At 37.0% G+C, this 22,260-nt stretch overlaps 1 protein-coding gene across 3 annotated transcripts in view; it reads left to right on the top strand.

Moving 5' to 3' along the window:
- The window catches only part of CWF19L2 (CWF19 like cell cycle control factor 2), a 78,798-nt gene that overhangs the window by 43,208 nt on the left and 13,330 nt on the right, over positions 1-22,260 (top strand). For all 3 annotated transcript variants that reach the window (XM_042457998.1, XM_042457997.1, XM_042457999.1), the window contains 4 exons: positions 4,774-4,899; positions 5,404-5,541; positions 15,210-15,422; positions 18,823-18,939. In XM_042457998.1, coding sequence (XP_042313932.1) covers positions 4,774-4,899; positions 5,404-5,541; positions 15,210-15,422; positions 18,823-18,939 — 594 coding nt within the window. The remainder of the gene's footprint in view (positions 1-4,773; positions 4,900-5,403; positions 5,542-15,209; positions 15,423-18,822; positions 18,940-22,260) is intronic.

The following is a 22,260-nucleotide window of genomic DNA, read 5'->3' as shown; positions in this document are numbered from 1 at the left end:
AGGTGCTGCTGTTTGAGACAGTCCTGTCACATCAACCCAGCTTTGCAGGGTAGTGAGACATGCTAAAGCCTGTCTGCTTAGGATCTCTGATGACAAGCAGGCTTTTATGGGAGGAGGTAGTCTTTCAGATGTGTAATACAGCTAAGTCTTAATGGAAATTGTGTACTTTATTTTGAATGGTCTAGCTATTAAGGACATCAAACCTAGTTTCTTTTTCTACTTGCTGATATCAATTATAATGGCTCTGTGATACCATGTTTGGATTAATTTGGTTACTTCTTGGTAGAGAACTGCAGTTGTCCTCTCATCATGTTTAGTTCATGCAATATATAATCTGCTCATTAACTTTAAACTTTTTTAAAGCACCAATATCTCCCCCTTCCATTCCTGCAAAAGACTCTTGCAACTGTTATCATTTACTTTGGCCATTTAATATTGGGAAGCAGTTGCATTTTAATAGTTGGCAGTTACAAAGTTATCAGGCTATTGTCGACTCCCTTTGCTCTGCTCAGTGTCAAATGGCTGCTCTCTAATTAAATGGTGTGCATTTTGGGTCCTTTCATTTTCTGCTATTAAATTATGGATCAGTCTTCCTCTCTTGGAGCTGCACAGATAACACACTATCCTTTGAGATTCTAGTTTTTGGTTTTTCAGAGTTGAAATGCATTAATTGATGAGTGTCTCTACCATACACTTTCAGCAGTTCAAGTTGACTTGAGGGATATACACAACTCTTGAATAACCATCTACTTTAGTAATCAGATACTTAATTTGTATGTATTAATGCTGGTGTTGGCAAGATATGATGAATGCAGATGGCCTACATTTAGAAACTTGATTTCAGAGCTTGTGAAAGGAAGACTTAGGTCAGCATACTATTTACAGTAATTTTAAATTTTATATCTATTTTAACCCTGGTTATAGATTATTGCATTTGAATAGGTTCGGTTGTAAATGCTGGATATCTGCAAACCTTGATTTTGCAAATTAGTTGCAGGCCTTGTGGGGTAAGCTTGTTTCCCCTGTATTTCTTGCCCAGCCCTGTTTCCTTTGTGGTGTTAATAATGGATTCATGCTGTGTGTACACAATAGCAACTACAATGAAATCCAAAACAATATTCCTAGTCATTCTAGTTTCAGTGTCTGGCTTACAACGGTTCCTATTTGCATCAGTGCAAATGTAACCTAGCAAAGATGGTGGAGGAGAATTGCATAAGAGAGAAAACAATGTGCATTCCAGAGTTTAGCTTTGTCTCTTGGTGTGATTGTGCGTGTGTGTGTTCCCCTCCCACCTCTTTATCCATTATTTCTGTGCTGGTTTTCATGAAAAATATAATCAAGACCTTAGAGCTCTGCTTTCATAATCACAGAACTTTCATACTCTTTTAGACCTTTCAGGGACAAGCTGTCATTACTGGTATAGCAGATGTGAGGTGGACACATTGTTTATTTGGCTGAAAATGGCTTGGATAGAGATTGATATCAGTGTTTATCAAACCTGACAAAGTCAGTTTTAATGTATCCAGTTTTGATAACATTCCCCTTATTACAGCTAATTTAATCAATTAGCATACAATGAGTTTCTGTTTTCTAATTAATGTGTGGGAGGCTTATGTTATTTTCAAATTCTTTATTTATACAGTATTTGTTTTTTGTTCTATACATCTGCAGATACTTTCCCTGATGTTTAATACTGCACTATTTAGAGCTGATTCAGATATAATGCTTGGCCCTTGTTAGCTGTGTTTTGAAAACAAATAAACCAACTGTAGGAGTTTTCTCTTGGCTGCCATAGGGCAAATTCTGTTTCTTCTCTAGTGCTAGTATTCGTTTAGAATGGGAGAGACTCTCCAGTTGCTGGTCCACTGCAATTACAATTTGCCCTAGGCAGCTGTTGGGGAATGCTGGGAAGTGAAGTACAGACTGTAGTAGCTAGATGTCACAAAATTCCCATTCCCCATTTAGAGTATATATTTGTAGTATTAAGGTACTTTTAACCATTTCACAAACTAGTTGAAGCCATGGCTTCAGTGTTGGGCACATGGTTAGTATTACTTTGTGTTCTTCCGTATTTTCATGAAAGACTAGGGGAGATTATATAAAAAGACATATGTATTAATCAATCAATCAATCAATCAATCAGGGCTGTGGTTTCCTTGATTTAGTCTCTCCATCTGGAATACAGTCATCCTCTTTTCCTGCTGCCTTCTTCATTACCAAGCATTATTATCTTTTCTAGTGAGTCTTGCCTTCTCATAATGGGGCCAAAGTACCATATACATGTACATACACACAGATATATATCCCACCTTTTTTCCAAGGATGAGACACAGGGCAGATAGTGAGACTCATACTACTTAAAGGGTTCAAAAACCAATAGGGAAAACACAGATTCCCAGGAGACCTTATAAATGATAATAAAGTAATCATTATTGAGCAAAGGAACCTCAATGGAAGACTAGAACTTGAAAGGAACATTGGAAAAAGAAACAGCTGATTTAAAATTAATCAAGACATTTCTTTCTACTCCCACAGCTTGAATTAGGATAAAAGATTTTTTTCCCTCATTAGCCTACATATGCTCATTAGTTTATCTAGTGCCAAGATGTTTGTGTTACCAGCAGTAACCATTGTGTGAGTGGCCAATATTATTAATGTCATTGTCACAGCTTGTATTTCTTGCATTTCTTTTCCCATCCCATGCCGCCATGTGTATAGACCTGAAGCTGAGGATAATATATCCGATGTGTCTAAAGGCCTCTTAATTTGTAAAAGCTTCCATCATATTTGTTAGTTTTTAAAGTTGCCACAAGATTAGTTGATTATCATTTATTATTTATGCAAATATAAAGAGTAACAGATTCATACCAGGAGAGCTCCTTGTGTGTGTCCACCAGAACGTATACCTTGTTCAATGAAACAAGAGTCTGAAATAAATTAAAAGAGAAATAAACATGGTTGAAATTGAATTTATCATTGTTAGGAAGAATAGCAGCAATTAAGATGAACATTGTACCTAAAATAATTTTTTTGTTTCAGAACTTGCTAATAATAACAAACCACCATTTAATGCTTGGCAAAGAAATACACTGAAATTTGTATGGGCAGGGAAAAAACCCAGAGGGAAATGAAAGATATTAAGGAAAGAGGAGGTTGTTGACATTAAATTACATTATTATGCAAGTCGATTAACATAGATCACAGATTGGATATCTTTAGAAAATGAAACAGTGCTAAAATTAGAGGGCTTCAATTTAAGATTTGGTTGGCATGCGTATGTGGGGTATGGTAGCGAAAAATTAACAAAGAATTTGAAGATCACTATATTAGGTGAGTGTTATTGATGATTTGGAAGATGCAATACACACACACACACACACACACTCTCTCTCTCTCTCTCTCTCTCTCTCTCTCTCACACACACACACACACACACACACACAGAAGAATACCATTGTGGATCTCCCTGCAAGAAGCCTTTTTTAGAAGATGGCAAATAAAAAACAAAAAGTGAAAAAGTTTAAGATGAAATCAAGAGAAAAACTGGAAATAGAAGGAATACAGAGAAAATCTTGTTGAAAAAAGGAAAATGGTAAATGACAAGCTTCAACAAATATCTAATAGATCAAGAACTGAAGGAAGAAATTATTAAAGATAAAGTACAATGATAAAATGGGCAAAAAATATTGAACATGAAATAAAACTGGAGCATTGGAAGAAATCCTGGAGAAAAACAGATTCACACTTTGTCAAGATTTAAAAGTGAACTACTTTAAAATGTTGGTATCATATACCTGTAAAATTAGAAAAGATGTATAAAAGCAGAAAGCAAAATAATAATATTTAAAAGTATTTTTAATAAAGAAAGACACTTGGTTCTATGAATGTTTTGTTAGGAACAATTACTCATCAAATAACATTAGAAAATTGGGGAAAAGTTTGGATGAAAAATTTAAGATTTACTAAAAGTGCTCACCTAATAGAGAACTATTATAAATTGATTGATAGGTGGCATCTATCACCATTAAAATTGGCTAAGATAAGAGGAAACAAAGATAGCAGTTGTTGGAAATGTAAACAACCCAGTGCATCTTATTATCATATGTGAGTGTATTGAAGCGTCTCAATTCTGGAATCTGATTCATGCCAAAAGTAAGGATATTATGCAAATCGAATTTGAATTAAACCCTGAACTATTTTTACTAAATATTACAGAAGATATAAAAGGAAAACTAAACCAACAAGAAGAAGGTGTTATTTTGTATTTGGTTACAGCAGCTCGCCTGATATTTGCTAGATATTGGAAGATAATAAGCACAGAATTATTTGAAGAATTGAAGTTGACAATGGTGATAAAAGGGAAAACTGAGCAACAATTTCTGAGGAAATGGGAAAAAGTTAATAACTTATCGGACTGAAAGCCCTTGGCTAAGATAGAATGTTAAATCTCATGCCTTTACATTTCAATTAATGATGGAATATATTAATGGCAATATAGGTGAACTGCAAAATTTGAGACCTTATAAAGAAAAGATGTTTTTGTATATAATTTATTGTGATATACTGCCGCTCACAATGTAATTATAACCAAGCGGCTTTTTTAAACATAAAAAAGGAAACATAATTCTGAATAACTTGTGTGTACTGGTTCCATCTTGCCATGTTTAGAAGATGTGTTCATTCTTTAAATGAAAATATGGCACATATTTTATTTCATTTAAAAACAAAACAGAACTCTTATGTTGTCTGACCTGTTTTCATACTTTGATACAGACCACAGCCTTTCAAGAAGATCATGAAGTTGTCCTGGTTAGAACTGACAAAACTGGGAGAGCTTGGCCTGTTAATACGTCACGAGACTCATTCGATTCTACAGGCAAAAGAAGGAAAAAGCAGATGGTATGTGTGTTTGTGTAATAATTTTTAAAATTTTCAATTCTTAGAATATATTTGATAATGTATTTGAGTAGAATTGACCATGAACGCCAAAATCCATGTAAGAAAGTTCTCTTCCACTTCCCACTCCAATTCTTTTCTCATGTCCATTATGGCTAGTTGAGCCAGGTCAGGAATATCTCCCTAGGAACTGATAAGAATTGTGATTTGTGAATATACTTACCAGTTTATTTCTCTTGGTGCAACAGTATTTGCTTTTATGTTATCTGTTTTGATACTTTCAATAGCCTTTTACAAAAGGCCATTGTGGTGATGGTTTTGATGAGAAATTATTATGAATTCTTTCTTATATCAGTTTGTAGTCACTTTTCTGAAGGTGTAACATTTTGTAAAATTCAGTGCTGATTTTGGAATTGTTTAGTCCTATACAGTTTTTAGTAATATTCATTTTGAAATAGCTAGTAAATCATACCAAATTAATCTTCATTTCTTGGTATTCATTTTCAGATCAATACTCATGTCGACAAGGAAAGGGTTCGCTATTTTCAAGACGACGATAATCTGAGCCTGAAGGATTTGGTCAGAAATGAAAAAATGAGAACAGCAGAGGATCAAAATAAGCTTTTCATGAGAATGGCATCAAAGGTAAGACTGATATGTTTGAATTTATGTTAAAAGTTAAATAACATTTTCAATACTTTTTAAGCAATTATTTTCAATTTCCTTATTTTTTTGGGGGAAAAGCCTTTAAAAGTCCTTAATCCAATTGTTATATCAATGGATGCACTGTAATTTGGACTTGGCTAAAATATCTTCATGCCTATAAGTGAATATTGTAAGATTCAGGAAAACTGGGTTAGTACTATGATTCATTCAATTATATTTTACAAATATGTGAGGCATTTCATTTGTATGGATGAGCATTTGAATCACTCCCTCCATCCTGTGGTATTCAGGATTTATAATACATTTAAAGAATACCTGGTCATGTTCCTTAATAATCCTGTGTGTGTTAGAAGTAAATCCCGTTCTCTTTAAAGTAATTTACATGCAGATAGGAATGTATAGAGTTGTAGCCCTAATTTTTTGTACAGTGTTAATTTCCAGGAAACTTGGTGTTCCATGAAACCTAGGCTGAATCCTCACTGCAGAAATAATCCAGTTTAATACCACTTTAACTGTCATGGCTCAGTGCTATGGAATTCTGGAAATTGTAGTTTGTTGTGGCACCAGAGCTCTTTGACAGAGAAGGTTAAATGTCTCACAGTTCCCAGAATTCTATAGCATTGAGCCATGACAGTTAAAGTGGTGGCAAACTAGATTATTTCTGCAATGTGGATGCAGTTGTGTGAGACATATGTTAATCTTAAAAGCTTGCTCTAGTGGAAGCTTGATTTTCCCTTCTAGAAATTTGGAAGATGGTTTTAAGTTATGGCTGGCATTACTTAAAAGCCTCCGACAGAACAATGTTCTGTGATGCAGTGCTATGAAACTGATTGTCAAATGTAAACAAAATGGCAGTTGAGATTAAGGTCCTTTTGCTCTAAAGCACAGGTAGGCATTTATGGTCTTTCTTATGTTGCTGGATATACACTACAATCCCCAATATCTGTTACCAGAAAAGCAAAGAGTAGGGAAAATGGTGACCACTTTCTTGTCCTTGCCACTTCTCTGCTCCAGATCACTTTGTCCTAGCTCACCTTTTCTCTTTTAAAGCAAGATGTATTTGGGTGTGATCAAGCCTTTGTGGGGAAACAGAAACCTGGGCAAGCTAAGGAAACCTAAGCCTTAAATCAGATGTGGACAGAATTGGGGCTTCTGCCATGTAGATTGTTTCATAACACTTTGACATGTATTAATCAGAAGCAGTTGCTAAATAGTGAAGACTACATCCCCAGCTTTCATACACTATGTTCCAAATGTTAACCTAAATCTAAGATATTCTGACAACAAAAATCAAAGTGGCCAATACAGCTGCATGTGACAACCAATATTCATATTTTACAGGTTTGCAGTTAATGTTTCATAGATGAGCAGTTAGCATAAGGGTCATTATCTCCCCCCCCCCCTTTAATTTTCTGTAGAATGTTTGGAAATCAATAGCTCTTGCCCAACTCTTGCAAATCACCCCGAGATTACCAGTAGCTTCTGATCCATCTTGTCTTAAGTCTGTGTGAAATAGCATCCTATATTGGCTATCGTATTTAGAGAGAGGGGAAAAATAGTGTTTCGGGATTTGGGAACAGATAAAGAGATTTACTCTTGGCTTTCTAGTGTTCCTTGCCAGGTAAAAGCCTTGAAATGTTGACTCCTCTAAAATCCCTTAAAAGGCCCCAGTGTTATCTTTACAGTAGTCTAGAGAGAGAAGGTGACTGGACCAAAGTCCTGCAGTAAGCATTACCACTGGATGGGAATTTAAATCCAGATTTTCCTAGGCTAACTCTAGTGCACCAGACATTTTACTGAGCTTTCAGCGTGTATGTAATTGTAATATATTTTTATAACACTGCTTCTTAAAATATTAATGTGTGAACTCTGAAGTAAATCTTTAAAATGAAAAAAGTAGTGATTTGATTTTTTTTCTCCAGTTAGGGCCAGCCTCTGAACCATTTTGTCATTTTTATTAATGAAGTGCAGAGAATTGACACCCAAATAATGACTTTCTGTTCCATGCTTTCATTTGGGAAAGAAATGAAAAATATATAAATTGAAATGAATGTCATCTTTAAATTGCTAAAAGTCTAAAAAGGATATTTTTCCTGGAATATGAGAAAAGTGGCCCTTTAGCATTTTACAGGACTTTCATTCATCTTTTTGATTGGATTGCTGATTGCTGGCTTTGGTGTGCCTGTATCAAAAGTAGAAAAGTTGGTCAAAAAGTGCAACTGTGTTATGTTTAGGCTAAAAAAAACAACAACCCTTTAATTAATTATATTTAGGTTTCTCATCCACCCACCTGCTGTGGGGGAATGAGTAAGGTTATAAAGCATAGGGCACAGTATTGACCCCTGTGGAACCCTACAGGCTGATTGTCAAAAGGCTGAACAACAGTTCCCCAGTACCACACTCTGGAAACATTCAGCCTCTTGGCTGAATACATGGAGTTGCTGGGAGAGGTCATCTTGAACTTTGGGGTTGGGTGTCGCCAGTATGCTGATGATACCCAACTCTGTCTCTCCTTTACAAATGATGGTAAGGAAGCAGTGGTGTCACTAGGGTTAGTGTCATCTGGTGTGATAACTCAAGGTGTTACCCCTCAACTGACCTCCCATTTCACACCATATAGGCAGGTTACACACCGCCACTTCCGATGCGCTCCGTGCGTGCTAGGGTTATGAAGGGGTGTCCTAGGGTTAGGAAGAGTTGCCCCTTCCTAACCCGCCCTGGCCCCAACACGCGCAGAGCGCGTCGTAAATGGCGGTGCCCATCCACATGTCCAGACGTGTCGTGGCGGAAGTGACGCCTCGAGGGCGCGCTTCGCCCCTCACAGCGCCACTTCTGCGTTTTGAAAAGGAGCGCCATTTTGGCACTCCTTTTTCACTGCGGAGGGAAGCCTCGCGGTCTGGCTGCTGGGACTTCCCTCCGCAGCGAATGGTGGCGGCGGGAGAACGGCCCCTAGAGGGCCATCTGTAACCCGCCATAGAATCCTTAGTAATGCTTTTTTGCGCTAATGTTACTCATAAAGCATAATTCCCATATTACTGAATGTCTTGCTAACAGTTGTGACAACATCAACTAGCAAATATTAAAATTATACCTTCAAATTTTACACTATCATATACACAACCTAAATGTATTTATGTATACATAGTGAAGTTTTGGTTAAAATTGGATTTTTTTAAAAAAATATTTTTATATCAAATTTTTAATTAAAAATCAAAATTTAAAAAAATTCTGGGGTCTCTCATTTCTTCTCCCACTGAGCTTCACCCCATTCCCACCATCTCTTAAAGTATTTTAAAGGTAAGCAGGTGAATGCCACAGCCCCTTTCTGCCAAAAGGTAGGTGTTTGAGGAGCAGTGGTGTTGCCCCCCCCCCTTAGAGTGTCACCTGGTGTGGTCTGCACTCTCTAGTAATGCCATTGCAAGGAAGGTCTTGTAGTACTGAATTGTTGTTTGGATGTAGTAAAGGACTGGGTATGAGTCAATATACTAAAGCTTAATCTGAAATGGCAAAACCCTTGTATTTTGGAACACATATTTGCCTGATCGGAAATACAGAACAAATAATCATAAACAAACACAAAGGTCCGTTTATCCTGAAGAATATTTAGCTAAACCTGGCCTCACAGCTCACTCAATAGATGCTCCAATTTCTTATTTAAAGAGCAAACATTTTGTTCTGGCAAAAGCTGAAGGCCAGTTCATAGTAGATTTTATTCTGTTTCTTTGATTTACTGTATCCCAGTTCTTTTAAAAATGTTTTATTTTATGTTATTTTGGCTGAACTAAAAAACTTTTTAATGAAATTATACTGTTGGTTAGTCTCTGTGTTTCTACATTCAGCATGGGAGTCTGTTAGATTTCACTTGTATGTAAACCTATCTAAGCAGATGATTTTCAATCTATATTATGCTCTATAGAAATGACTGGTGAATGTTCAGGGCAATGTTGGAATAAAACAGTCTTGAAATAATCAGCTTTTTACAGACTTGTAAATTAAAAAGCATGTACTATTGAGAAGAGAAAAAGAAAACTGGTAGCAATGGCCTACCTCAAGAAACACAGCTTTGCATTACAGGTATTATTTTTGAGGACCTCTCAAGGTTTTGACTGCAGCACTGGATCTTTTGAATAAATATTTTTTTAAAAAGAAAAATGAAAATATTTTCAAAGTTAGGAAATGAAACCCTCTTGGTATTGTACTACGAATCTCCCTCCATTGCAGACCCCATCATTTTCTTGATCTGCTGTTATTGGGAGATTATATCTTGCCTAGCTGATGTGTTTAAAATATTCCTTGGTGTGTGTGTGTGTGTGTGTGTGTGTGTTTTAAATGAAGAAATATTAGCTGTAGCTTTTCTTTAGCAGTATCTCTAGCAGCAAGGCTTCCTCTCCACAACACATTATGTGCAGACAGAAGGTTCCACTACTGCATAGATACAGTATGTATTTCATAGTCCTATTTGAATGCCATAGTCACTCTTTCCTAGATGCCTGTAATAGAACTATGTACTGTTTTTATTACCTATTTATTGAAAACATAAGTCCAAAACACACTGCAGAAAAAATCCAGTTTGATACTGCTTTAACTGCTTTGGCTCAGTGCAAGGGAATCCTGGGAATGATAGTTTATTGTGGCACCAGAGCTATCTGACAGAGAAGGCTAAATGTCTCACAAAACTACAGTTCCCAGAATTCCCTAGCATTGAGTCAGGACAGATACATTTGTCTCAAGCTGGATTATTTCTCCAGTGTGTTTTGGATCATAGGGTATATTCCAATATTCAATCATGTGGGCTTGCACTTTGCTGAAATCAATTAGCATGAATTCTGTATTCGGTTGGCATCTTGCATGAAAGCTGAAATAGAAAGATCATCTTCTGCTTGTATATGAGGTGCTCTAGATTAGAACCTGCCTGATACAGTGCTGGCAAATTCTTGTAGAAATACTTGTAGAACAGAACTAGTGGATCTTCTCCTTTTATTCTATTGGTTACTTTGGATCCTAATCTACATCAGTGATAAAAATCATAGTGGAATATGACTCTTTAATAGAACAGCTTTTTTATTTCAGTAGGAAGAAACTATTGGCAGGCATTCTATTAATAAATGAATTAGTAAGCAAACTCAGATGTCAGCAGTTAGGTGGGGATTAAACAGCTAACAAGGAAATTTACATAATGAAACCTTATCATTACAGTATTTAATTAAGACTAGAGTAAAACTTGTCATTCTTTAAAATTCGTTTTCTTTAAAGGTGAATATCAAGAATAGTTGCATTGTTCTTTTCATATTCCCAGTCTATTTGGCTGAAACCTTTTGTTAGTCACAGATACCCCTGGTATTCTAGTTTGTCAGTTTCCTGTAATATATTTGGAGTACTACATACCTGAAATATAAGTGCTACCATCTAAAATGGATGATGTCAATGTTGCCATGGCAATTTAAAATCGCACTGATCCAGTTTACACAATTTATATACCTTTTTTTTTTTTTGTTCTGGCAGTTTTTCAGAGTGCAGCATCTCTGCTTACATTCATGTATGGGATGTATCATGAATTATGATTATGTTAGTGTTATTACTGGAAGAAATGAAAGTTCAGTGGGTGAATGCAAGGAAGAATTACATCAGCTGCCGAAAGATGATGAATGGAAAACTAGTTACAAAACTGTAGTAATAAATAGAATCAAATACGCAAGTATGTGTTGTTACAGGATTTTATATAAGTTTTGGCCTTTTCTCCACTTTTTCTTTTTCTTTCTTTCTTTTTTCTTTTTTGAGGTAGCATTCCTGTTCAAAAGTAGGTATTTTAATATTGGTTGCTGTTTCCTCATCTCTGCCATACAGCCATACATAGAAACTGGAAATGCAATGGCATGGAAAATCCTGACTTTACACTTGACTGTCTTATCTAGTTCCTTCAAGGCCTAGTCTTCTTCTGATTTCTTGACTGAAGTCACCATTTTGATGGATGACTGAGCAAAAGTCTAGGAAATCTTTTGATTATCTCAGTGTCTTCATTCTCAGGCAACCAACGAAGAACATTTTAAAGGAGACATAAATGGTGGAGTAACTTTGACATCTGGTTGGCCACTGTGAAATACTAGATGTTGGGCTAGACAGGTGACTTGTCTGCTCCAGCAGATCTGGAGAACTGGCTCTCACAATAACAAATGTATGGCATACTTACACAGGTGTGTTTGTGCGCTGTGGTGACAAGTACAGTGTGACAGTACAATGGCTTAATTTTGCTAGGTTCGTATTACTTTCAGAAGCAAGCAACTGAATGTTAACAAACCTTTTTAGATTGCAAACTGAAATTGACAGATCTGTTTGACAATGCACAGAAAAAGGAGTTGGCAAACACAATCTTTGTATTGCATCTTTGGGTGGCACAATATAGGGGACAAAACATGATAGCAAAATATCACTAAATAAAATGAATGCAGGGATGGAGTAATTTTGATTTTGCTCACTTTCTTGCATCTAAATAAGGCTAGATGAGCATTCATGTAGTGATGACAAGTGAGTACACAGTTAGGGCAAGGACAAGTGGCCTTTTCAATTATACATTAAAATTTATTAATTGCATTTTTAAATTAATTGAATTAATACCACAAATGAAAAACAAATGTTAAACTGTTGGCGTAAGTAAACAATGCTAGATTTTTGATACTATTTTTGCAATGTGTATAAGATAAAATTAAGTATTATGTTGTCAGTATAATGATGGAAATGAGATATATCTTGTTTTTTCTAAAGCACATGATAGCTAGATTAACCTCTTTTGATACTGTTCCCAGAATGTACAAGTCTGTTTTGTATAATTTTTAATCTAAAGTAGTATTTTCATCAGTGATGAAGTTTATTGCATGGTAACTAAGATGCTGTGAATTCTCACACTTGGTATGGATTACGTTGTACATTTTAAAAAGCTTTCTGGGAAGCATTAATGTGGTTTCTATAGAAACTTCATGAAAATGTTTCAAAGACCTGAATTGTATTACAGATTAGAACACATCACTCTTCTCCAATACATTATAGTTTTCCTCTGAGAAATAATAATGTAATATCCTCTTTATTTTGTTGAAGAAGTGTCGTGTCTTTTTAGATTGTAAGCCTGAGGGCAGGGAACCACCCAATTAAAAAGATTGTATGTACAGCGCTGTGTAAATTTACAGCGCTTTTGTTGTCTGTTTATCAAACCATTTCCTGTATTGCTATGTACTGTATATGCATTATCCTACTTGAGAGTAAGTATTTTCCATGGAAGAAGATTAACTATCCATTATGAAGCCAAGCCCTCCCTCCAGTCCATCTGCCTTGGTCCAGGCCTTGGAGGTAGAGAGGAACTGCTGGACCTCCTACCCTTTCCCTCCACCACTCCCTTCTCCTTCTGTGTCATGTCTTTTTAGATTGTAAGCCCGAGGGCAGAGAATTGTCTAACTAAAAAGATTGTATGTACAGCACTGTGTAAATTTACAGCGCTTCATAAATAAAGGTTAATAATAATAATAATAATAATAAGAAGAAGAAGAAGAATAATAATAAGAAGAAGATTTTCAAGAGTGACTATTAATGGTTAGAACAAAATAGTGAAGCAAGTGAAAATGGGAATGTTTTCCCAGGTTTCTTTCTTCTGATGCTGATTTTCCTGAAGTAAGACCCAGAAGAACTTTACATAAAGGAGTGACTCCCTTTCCATTACCTTCCTCTCCCAAGTCATCATTCCTAAGCTACTGCTATTCCTCCTCCTGGCCTTCATTCAGTCTGCCTGAAGTCTGACTTAGATATTCAGTATCTTTTTTATGCAGACTCTCCTGATTGTTCCTTAGTATGAAGAACTTAACATGACCTAGGTTATTCACAGATAATCAAAAGAATCTTAAAGTTTGAAGGCATCACAAACGCCATTTAATCCAACCACCTGTCATGCAATCACTCCCAAAAGATACCCAAACAACCTTGGTTTAAAAACCTCAAGATGGAGATTCCACCATGCATGGAAGCAGTCTATCCCACTCTTTAACAATTTTTACCCTCCCAGCACAGATAGCTGGCTACCTTCAGTTAATGAAGTTGATGTATTATGATGGACGTAACGACTTTAACTGAAAATTTGTACCAGAGGTACTATATCTCTGTTTTCTCTGCTCCAAGTAAAATGTACCCAGCTTCTGAAACCATTCCTTATAGTGTAAAGTCGAAGGCTTTCATGGCCAGCATCCATAGTTTTTTGTGGTTTTTTTGAGCCATGTTCTATAAAAGGAATAAACTCTAATAGAACATGGCCACATAGCCCGAAAAACCCACATTCCTAATATTGCTTGGTTTCCAGACCTTTGTCTATCTTAGTGGCCCTCCTCTAAACATCTTCCAGCTTGTCAATATTCTTCGTCAATATTCTTCCTGAAGTGTGTCGCCCAGATCCAAACACAGTATTCTGGGTGACATTGTCTGACCAAAGCAGAATCGAGTGATACTGTTACTTCCCTGTACTACTGTTGATGAAGCCTAGAATTCCATTGGCTTTTTTAGCCATGGCACCACACTGTCGACTCATGTTTAGCTCCTGGTTGACCCCTGTTTCATTTCCACATGTGCTGTTATCAAGCCACATGTCTTCCCAAGATGTTCATTTCATTTTTCCTCTCTTGCTGTAGTACTTTACAGTTATTCTTACTGAAATTAATTTTGTTACTTTTGGGCCGGATCCCCAATCTTGTTCTGGTCATTTTTATCTTGATTCTGTCCTCTTCTACCATTCCTAATTTGCTGACATCTGCAGATTTCCTCTGTTAATTCCTGTGGCTCCATCTTCTGCATGTTCAATTTTGTTTCTATATTTTCTCTCCTTGTCACCCTAGATTCTTGTTTTGTTATTATGTCTTAAATCCTGAACTCTCCCTGGAGGCCAGTATGACTGAACTGAGGCTGTCGTAACACATCTTGAGCAGGCAGGACTCATTAGAAAAGACAATAGTACCAGGAAAGGTGGAAGGTGGTAGAAAGAGAGGAAGACTGCATTCTAAATGGATAGACTCAATCACAGCCCTGAGCCTGGAGCAGTTGAGCAGAGCAGTTAAGGAGAGGGGACTTGAAGATGCCTCATATACAGGGTCCCCATGAGTCAAAGTTGACTTGAGGGCAACTAACAATAGCAACAAACCTGTATTGCAGGGTTAGGTAAGCAGGCTTGGGGACCAGTTTTCTGCCTCTGGATCCTCTGGGGCTATAGTTGCTTCCAAAAATGTCCTCCTGGTGGGGAAAAACTGGAAGTAAATGGAAATTCAATTTGCGTTTCCAAAATAGGCTTTTTAATGTAAAGCAGTGTGTAGGCTATATTCAATTTAAAAGGTGAATTACTGTTCCTGGAGGATTTCAAGTCTGGGATTTCCCTCCCAGAAAAAGTGATCCAAGAGAACTTGGGGTGGGTTCAGGGCCCCAAGAAAGTAGCCTTAGGGACAACATATGTCTCCAGGATCTCTTTTGCTTATGCCATGCATGCTGGTCAATGGCCAGGGTCTTAAGACTATGGATGCCAGATATGCCTGTCTAATGCAGAATATAAACATTTAGATTGGGATCTGTCCTGTGTTGTACTGTACTTTCAGTACTGTCCTAACTGGCTAAATCTTGCTTTTGCTCAGTTTTCAGATAAAACAGATAGAGACTACTACACTCTGGATGACATGTTTGTTTCCAAAGCGGCAAAGGGTGAACAGAATGAAGTGGAGGAGAGAAGGCAGAGGAGCCAAGCCATCCGTGAGCATCAGCAACTTGCTGCACGTATGGAAAAGTGCCCTCACTGCTTCGGTAGCCTTGAGCTTCCAAAACATCTGATCATTGCAATCGGTAACAAGGTAAGAAAGCAACATAGCTAATTTTGCTTCGCACATGGGAAGAAATGAAAGAGGGCTGTTTTTCTGCTATGACTTTATGAGATTAAAAGTAAGATTGCTTCTTGTGACATGAGTTATTGTCTTTGAATGTTCTTGGCCTTTCCAATTAAGGGGAAAGAGTCACAGAATGTAGCAAAAATGATATGAGTGTCTTCACTGATCAAGTTAATCTCCTTCAGTCCTTCAGATTTACAGATGACCTTGCATCAGTGATATACAAGAACTGAATATTTAGGTTGTGTAAAGGGGGTAAATAATTGGAAACCAAAGCAGAGTTCAGTACTAAGAGGAAAAGGGTCATTCAGAAGAAATTGAAATTAGAAGCTGTAAAGAAAATAAGGTCCACAAAGGCAAAGCAAAGTCATTTAGATATTAATAAGTCATATGGAAAGTCTTCTCTTTTTGAAACTGTTTTTGATTTGTTGTAAAAAAAATGGAACTGTTTAGTTTTGACTTTTTAATGTTTCCTTTCCAAAATATTCAGTCCAAAGTATATGTTATGATAGCATAATACACAGAAGGAATATGATTGTGTTTGATTGTCAAAGTGACCCAACAACTAAACCTAAATACATATAAAAGTTTCAACAAAACACATTTTTAAAAAATCCAGTTAACAACAGCAACAACAATACTTTACCAGAATGAAGAGCACATGCTTAATGTTAATCTCAGTAAAGTTTGAGGGGGACAAGCAGCCAAAATGTACAGCAGCAGAAGATGAGGAACATATCTACTGTAACTTGCTAGCTGTCTCTTTTGCTTCATACATTACCTCCAGTATTTTCTACTCCATTATTCTTCCCTACTTCCTCGCTTCTCCAGTTATTTGATGCAGTGTAAAAGCACCAAGCTTTATAATGATGTCCATGTTTCAAAATGTAGTGAAAACATTGTATGTAGTCAGCCAGACGACTCTGTAAACAAATGGCCATATGATCTTCTGTAGACAGTTCAGTGGCAGTCTTTATTTAGCAGAAAAGGTCCTGCTGCTGAGCAGTGCCATTAGCCTTCCTTCTGAAACCTTCAGACTATCGAAATCTAAGAAAGGATGTAAGAGAGAAGGCACTTACATGGAAGTTTGATTATTTGTTTAGTGCACTGCTCTGGTGGCAATACCCTTTTCTGCCTTGTCTTCTTAGAAGTTATTAGAGGAAACTGGCTCTAAGATAGAAGAAGTCATTTTCGAAAGCCATGCCGTTTCTTTAGAGGGAAGTGCTTTTGTAACTTGCTAATTTAGAGGCAGTTACATTTCTGTTTTTGCAAACTGCATGAAGCTTATTCAGCCATAGTTCTCTTGCTCTTGAGGCTCACCAAATGTGCAGTAGGAGAATCTTTCATTTCGCCCACACATGGGAATCTCTCAACCCACAGAGGTTGGAGAAACAAGCACTTTTTAAGATCTATGACAACATTGGAATTCTGGAGGATCCCAAGGACCTTAGTTCCAAATTGTGATGTGAGGGCTGAGATGCAGAGAAGTGTTTGCAAAAAATACCAGCAGGTGACTGAATGGTGACTGCACATTGAAGAATTTATCATCAGGATTAAATATTTCTGTTAAGTGTGTTTTATCATAGTGAGAAACACTGCCAGTAGTTTCTCAGGAACTAGTACCAGTCTCAAAGAATGAATAAAAACATAACTAAGGCCACATACAGACAGGCCAAAATAAAGTTGCTTCAGGTCACTTTGGAGGTATGCTGTTTAAATGATGCATGCGTACTAAGAGTCCGGAAGTTGCGCCAAAGCTGTGCTCCAGTCCTTAGGACTGGATCGTGGCCTTGGTGTGGCTTCCGGACTCTTAGGACGCATGCATAATTTAAACAGCATACCTCCAAAGTGACCTGAAGCAGCTTTATTTTGGCTTGTCTGTATGGGGCCTAAGTTTGATTTTTATATAATTTAAACTTGTTTAATTTATGGTATCTAGAAACGTTGGATTGTGAGGCATCTAAGAAACAAGCTGCTGTAGGTCTTTTCATGGGAATGGACAAGCAGACAAACAAAACACTTGTCAGTTGTGTGCATGATCCAGAAGGACAAGTTTCTATCAGTAGATGATATTCTCAACAGAAGTATTAAAAGATCAAACATGCAATTCTTATTATATTTTTATTCTGGTAGTGTTTTTAAATTCAGTTAGAGTTTCACATTGGTCTGTGAGGCGGATGTTTGCAAGAGGAACAACTTTCTGATCTCCAATTTTTGTGCAGCACAGATAGCTGGCTATCCTCCGAGTGTCTGAGACATCACATAATAATGTGTGCAAGCTAAAAACATGGTGGTTCAGGGCATTAAACTGAACAACTGAAAATCTGCTCAGTGCTGTTTTTTCCTTCTATAGGCCAATTTAGCTGAATCATGTGAGTCTTAAAATAATTTTGGTACATAACACCACATACCTGAAAATGATTTATTTACTGAAATACAATGGAGATATTAATTTCCAAACAAAAATACCCCTTCCCCCCAAGACTGGAAAGATAAGACACATGTAAGTTTAACACTGTCGTGTTAAACAGAAAAGCTAATGGGAGGTGCATAACCCATGATTCAGGAGGTCTCTCTGCTGGGAAAAGGGTTTATTCATTTAGCTGGCATTTAGGAGTGTTATGAAGTATTATGAAGTCAGGGGACTAAAAAAGGGTTATGTTTTGTATTGGTATATACTCTTTTGTTTTCATGAGCCTTAAAGGAGAAAGGTTTCTGAAATGTGGTTATGAGCTTCCAGGTTTTCTAAAATAGATACCTAATTTTTAGGGTCTATTTCTTCAGAATTCCTATTAAGATACAGCAGAGAGAGAGAGAGAGAGAGAGAGAGAGAGAGAGAGACTTAATAAATCAAAGATCATTTTTATAGCAAAATGTTACCTAACTAAAGCCCAAACTAGATATGATTGTTGCATATCTACCTCTTTAAGTATAGGTTTCTCCCAACTTTATGGAGCTGGGTGATAAATCATGTTAAAGAACAACAAGGGCAAACAGGTGAGAAATGCAAGATACTCCTTGAATTCTCTGTCTTTTCTTACTGTGCCCCCTCTCTAATACAGCCTTACTTTTGATATGGATCCCATTTGAAAGAAAAATAAAGGAAAATCATGTTTGGATGAGAGAATTATTTTGCAATCCCTCACATCTTTCATTTCCACACCAGACTTATGGCTGGATTACATCCAGAGTCAGAGAGAGATCTGCATCCATCAAGTTTAATTTGACCATAACTTTCTTTTTAGGATGTGTGTGTATGTTTATGATTTGCTCAGGGATTACCTTCTGTTATTAAAACATAAGTGTTCTTGAGTATATATTAAATAGTTGGTTAAACTGTCTTGTGTTGTTATTTTTACTGCTGTAGGTATACTTATCACTGCCAAACTACCAGTCCCTTACTGAAGGTCACTGCCTTATAGCTCCTATGCAGCACTATACTGCAGCCACTCTTCTAGATGAAGATATCTGGGAGGAAATTCAGGTGAGCAAAAACCTTGAGTTTGATGTAGCTAGCTTTCTATGGGGGTTTCTCATACATTCATTACTTTTGTGGTGTTTAACACTGAGATGACACCCCAAACAAAATTAAGCTCTTATTAAATTTCAGTGGCAGACCTGTCATCATATACAGTACTTAAGTCTGCCATTTAAAAGAGTGGAACTCATAGCACTTGATATTCTTCTGAATTCCAACCAGACTGCCACAGTGGGAAGGGGACTATTGTATTCAGAAAGATGTTTGCAGCTCTGGTATGGAAGTTGTGTCCATAAATAATCAGTCCTCTTCTCCCAAGATGGGAATAGTGTACAAAGGGATAACTAAAGTGAATAATTATATATAGTCAGGAGAATAAAAGTGGTAATAGTATGGGGGAAATAGAAACTTTAAATAGTTTGAAGTTAAAGTTTTACTTTCTTTCACTTGGAATTTTGCTGTTAAGTCAACATTCTGAATAAGTGCTCTGAAGTATAAAAATAACATTAAGTGGGTGTATAAAGGTTAGCAACATTTAGCATGCCAATTTATCTGATCCTTGTAACTTTGTCAGAAAACAGAAAAACGTGAATGGTATTTGTTCAGGAGGTAGAGCACCTGTATATCTATTTCAAACAACATTAGATGGCTGTCAATTGCTGCAGGTTGAGTCTCCCTTATCCTGAATTCCAAAATCCAAAATATTCCAAAATTGTCCATATGGGTAGCTGAGATAGTGACACCTTTGCATATAGCAAATAATATTATGAATATCATCTATCAAAATGTGCCTGTCTTAATCCTGTTATTTCGATAGTGTCTTAATTTGAAATGATCTTCAGTTTGCCCTTCATATGGCCACATTGTGATGTTTGTTTTGGCTTGTTTTTTACATTAACTCCAAAAAGTGCTAGAAAAATTATCCTTGCTTTCTTAATCTGTATATGTGTAATATTCAATGGGACTTTTGTGATTTCATGATAGCATAATTCCTTATGTTTTAGCAGCATCTTAGAAAGCAGTACACTGATATTCCCTACAGCATGTGCGTAACTTTTCCATACCTGGGCTTGGAAGACATCTACATTGAGTCTTTCAAGACATGGCTTTGCTAAAACTGATTCAAACTGCTGGTGACAGACATATGCTTTCTTATTGATGTCTTTTATGATATTCTACAAATTCTAGTCATGTGGTTCACTTGTACAAAGGCTGGGTTGTGTTATTTTCCAGTTTCTCCCCAAATGCCTGTGGTTTGCTTGGTCAGTGATCCAAATACTATAATGCTGCTTAAAAGTGATTTGGTTTTAATGATAAGCAAATCTTGCCAAGAAAACCCCATGATAGATTCACCTTAGGGTTGCTATAAGTCAGAAACGACTTGAAGGCACACGTCACACATCTAGTAAGAAAAGTATAATCAACACTTCTCTAGGATTGAAGCATGGTTTTTTAGATAAATTAGACAATTTGTTTTGAAGCTCATACCCAAAGGTCCTCCATGGTCCAAATCACACTGCAGAAATAATCCAGTTTGAAACTGCTTTGACTGCTCTGCCCCAATGCTAGGGAATTTTGAGAACTGTAGTTTTGTGAGACACTTAGCCTTCTCTGAAAGAGAGGTCAGGTGCCACAATAAACTACAATTTCCAGGATTCCCTAGCACTGAGCCAGGGCAGTTACAGCAAACTGTATTATTTCTGCAGTGTGTTTTGGACCTATCCTGCCTAGATGTGAGTTGCCCTGGAGGACCTAGAGATTCCTAGAGAGGTGCCCTTTCATGTAAAAACATGGTGTTTTTGTTATTTGCGGTTTTTCCATATTCACAGGGGTCTTGTGCCTCTAACCCTAGCGAATATGGAGGGACAACTGTAGTTACAAACACACAAAATCAAGATTAAAATAGTATTAAATAACAATGAAATTAAAATGAATTAAAATCTTAGGAGTGAAACAGACTGACATAAAAAGCTGTCTTTGCCGATCCTTTTTTGGCCGGCTTCAAGGCGGATTGGGGCTGCAGTGTGCAGTTGCCACAGTACCAATCTGCTTTTGGAAAGGGCAGCATGAATCCACCGCTTTCTTTAAAGCATTAAAAATGGTACAGAACCATAAAAGTTAAAACCAGTTTACAAAAGCTTGCTGGAAATGCTTGTGAGGAAAGAAAGGTCTTAACCTTTCACTGTAAGAAAAGCAGAGAAGAGGCCATCCTTACTTCCCTAGGGAGGGAGTTCCAACTTTTGGCAGCAGCCACAGAGAAAGCCTTCTGTATTCCCACCAGCCATGCCTGTGAAGGCAATGGGATAGAGAGAAGTGCATCACCTGTAGATCTTAAAGCCCAAGTAGGGCTTATATGATGATACAGTCCTTCAATTACTATTTTGGATCTTATCAAAGGAAGTGAACTGAAAGTGCAAGAAATAAAAACTGAACAAGGTTTATTTTGCTTATATTCTCTTTCCTCTAAGGAGGTCAGTATGGTATATGTGGCCCCAGTTCACTGATCCAAAGCTACGATACTTCTGTTCCCCCAAAATTCCTTGATTTTTTCAGTTTTTCAATTTTTCAGACCACCACAAAAACTAAATCCTTAATAAAATGTGTGAAGGTGATGTTAATATCACTGGACACACACACACACACACACACACACACACACACACACACACACACGTAGATTAAAACACAGGAATGGTTTACATTTAAGAGATAATGTTTATTTAAAAGGATTAGTGGAGCCAGCTAGAGGTCATTCAAGTCAAAAACTTTCTAGGATTTGACCCCAGAACAGCTAAAAATAAACACAGGAAAATGATAGGGAAAATACTTTTTTTATAATGGGAAAGTGTAATTAAATATGCGTGGGAAATTCTGCAAAAACACTTAGAAGATTCATCTATTTCACTAAGTACATATTTCCCAAGTAGCTTAGCCAATTGTGCATCAGCAAAATACATAAGGGTTAGAATCATAGAATCATAGAATTATAGAATCGTAGAGTTGGAAGAGACCACTAGGGCCATCCAGTCCAACCCCCTGCCATGCAGGAAATCCAAATCAAAGCATCCCTGACAGATGGCCATCCAGCCTCTGTTTAAAGACCTCCAAGGAAGGAGACTCTATCACCCTCCGAGGGAGTGCATTCCATTGTCGAACAGCCCTAACTGTCAGGAAGTTCCTCCTAATGTTCAGATGGAATCTCTTTTCCTGCAGCTTGCATCCATTGTTCCGGGTCCTGTTCTCTGGAGCAGCAGAAAACAAGCTTGCTCCCTCTTCAATATGACATCCCTTCAAATATTTAAACAGGGCTATCATATCACCTCTTAA

Source organism: Sceloporus undulatus, chromosome 3 (genome assembly GCF_019175285.1).
Source record: "Sceloporus undulatus isolate JIND9_A2432 ecotype Alabama chromosome 3, SceUnd_v1.1, whole genome shotgun sequence".
NCBI lineage: Eukaryota > Metazoa > Chordata > Lepidosauria > Squamata > Phrynosomatidae > Sceloporus > Sceloporus undulatus.
The sequence above is the reverse complement of the archived record's forward strand: the minus strand, read 5'-3'. Positions and strand labels throughout refer to the sequence as shown.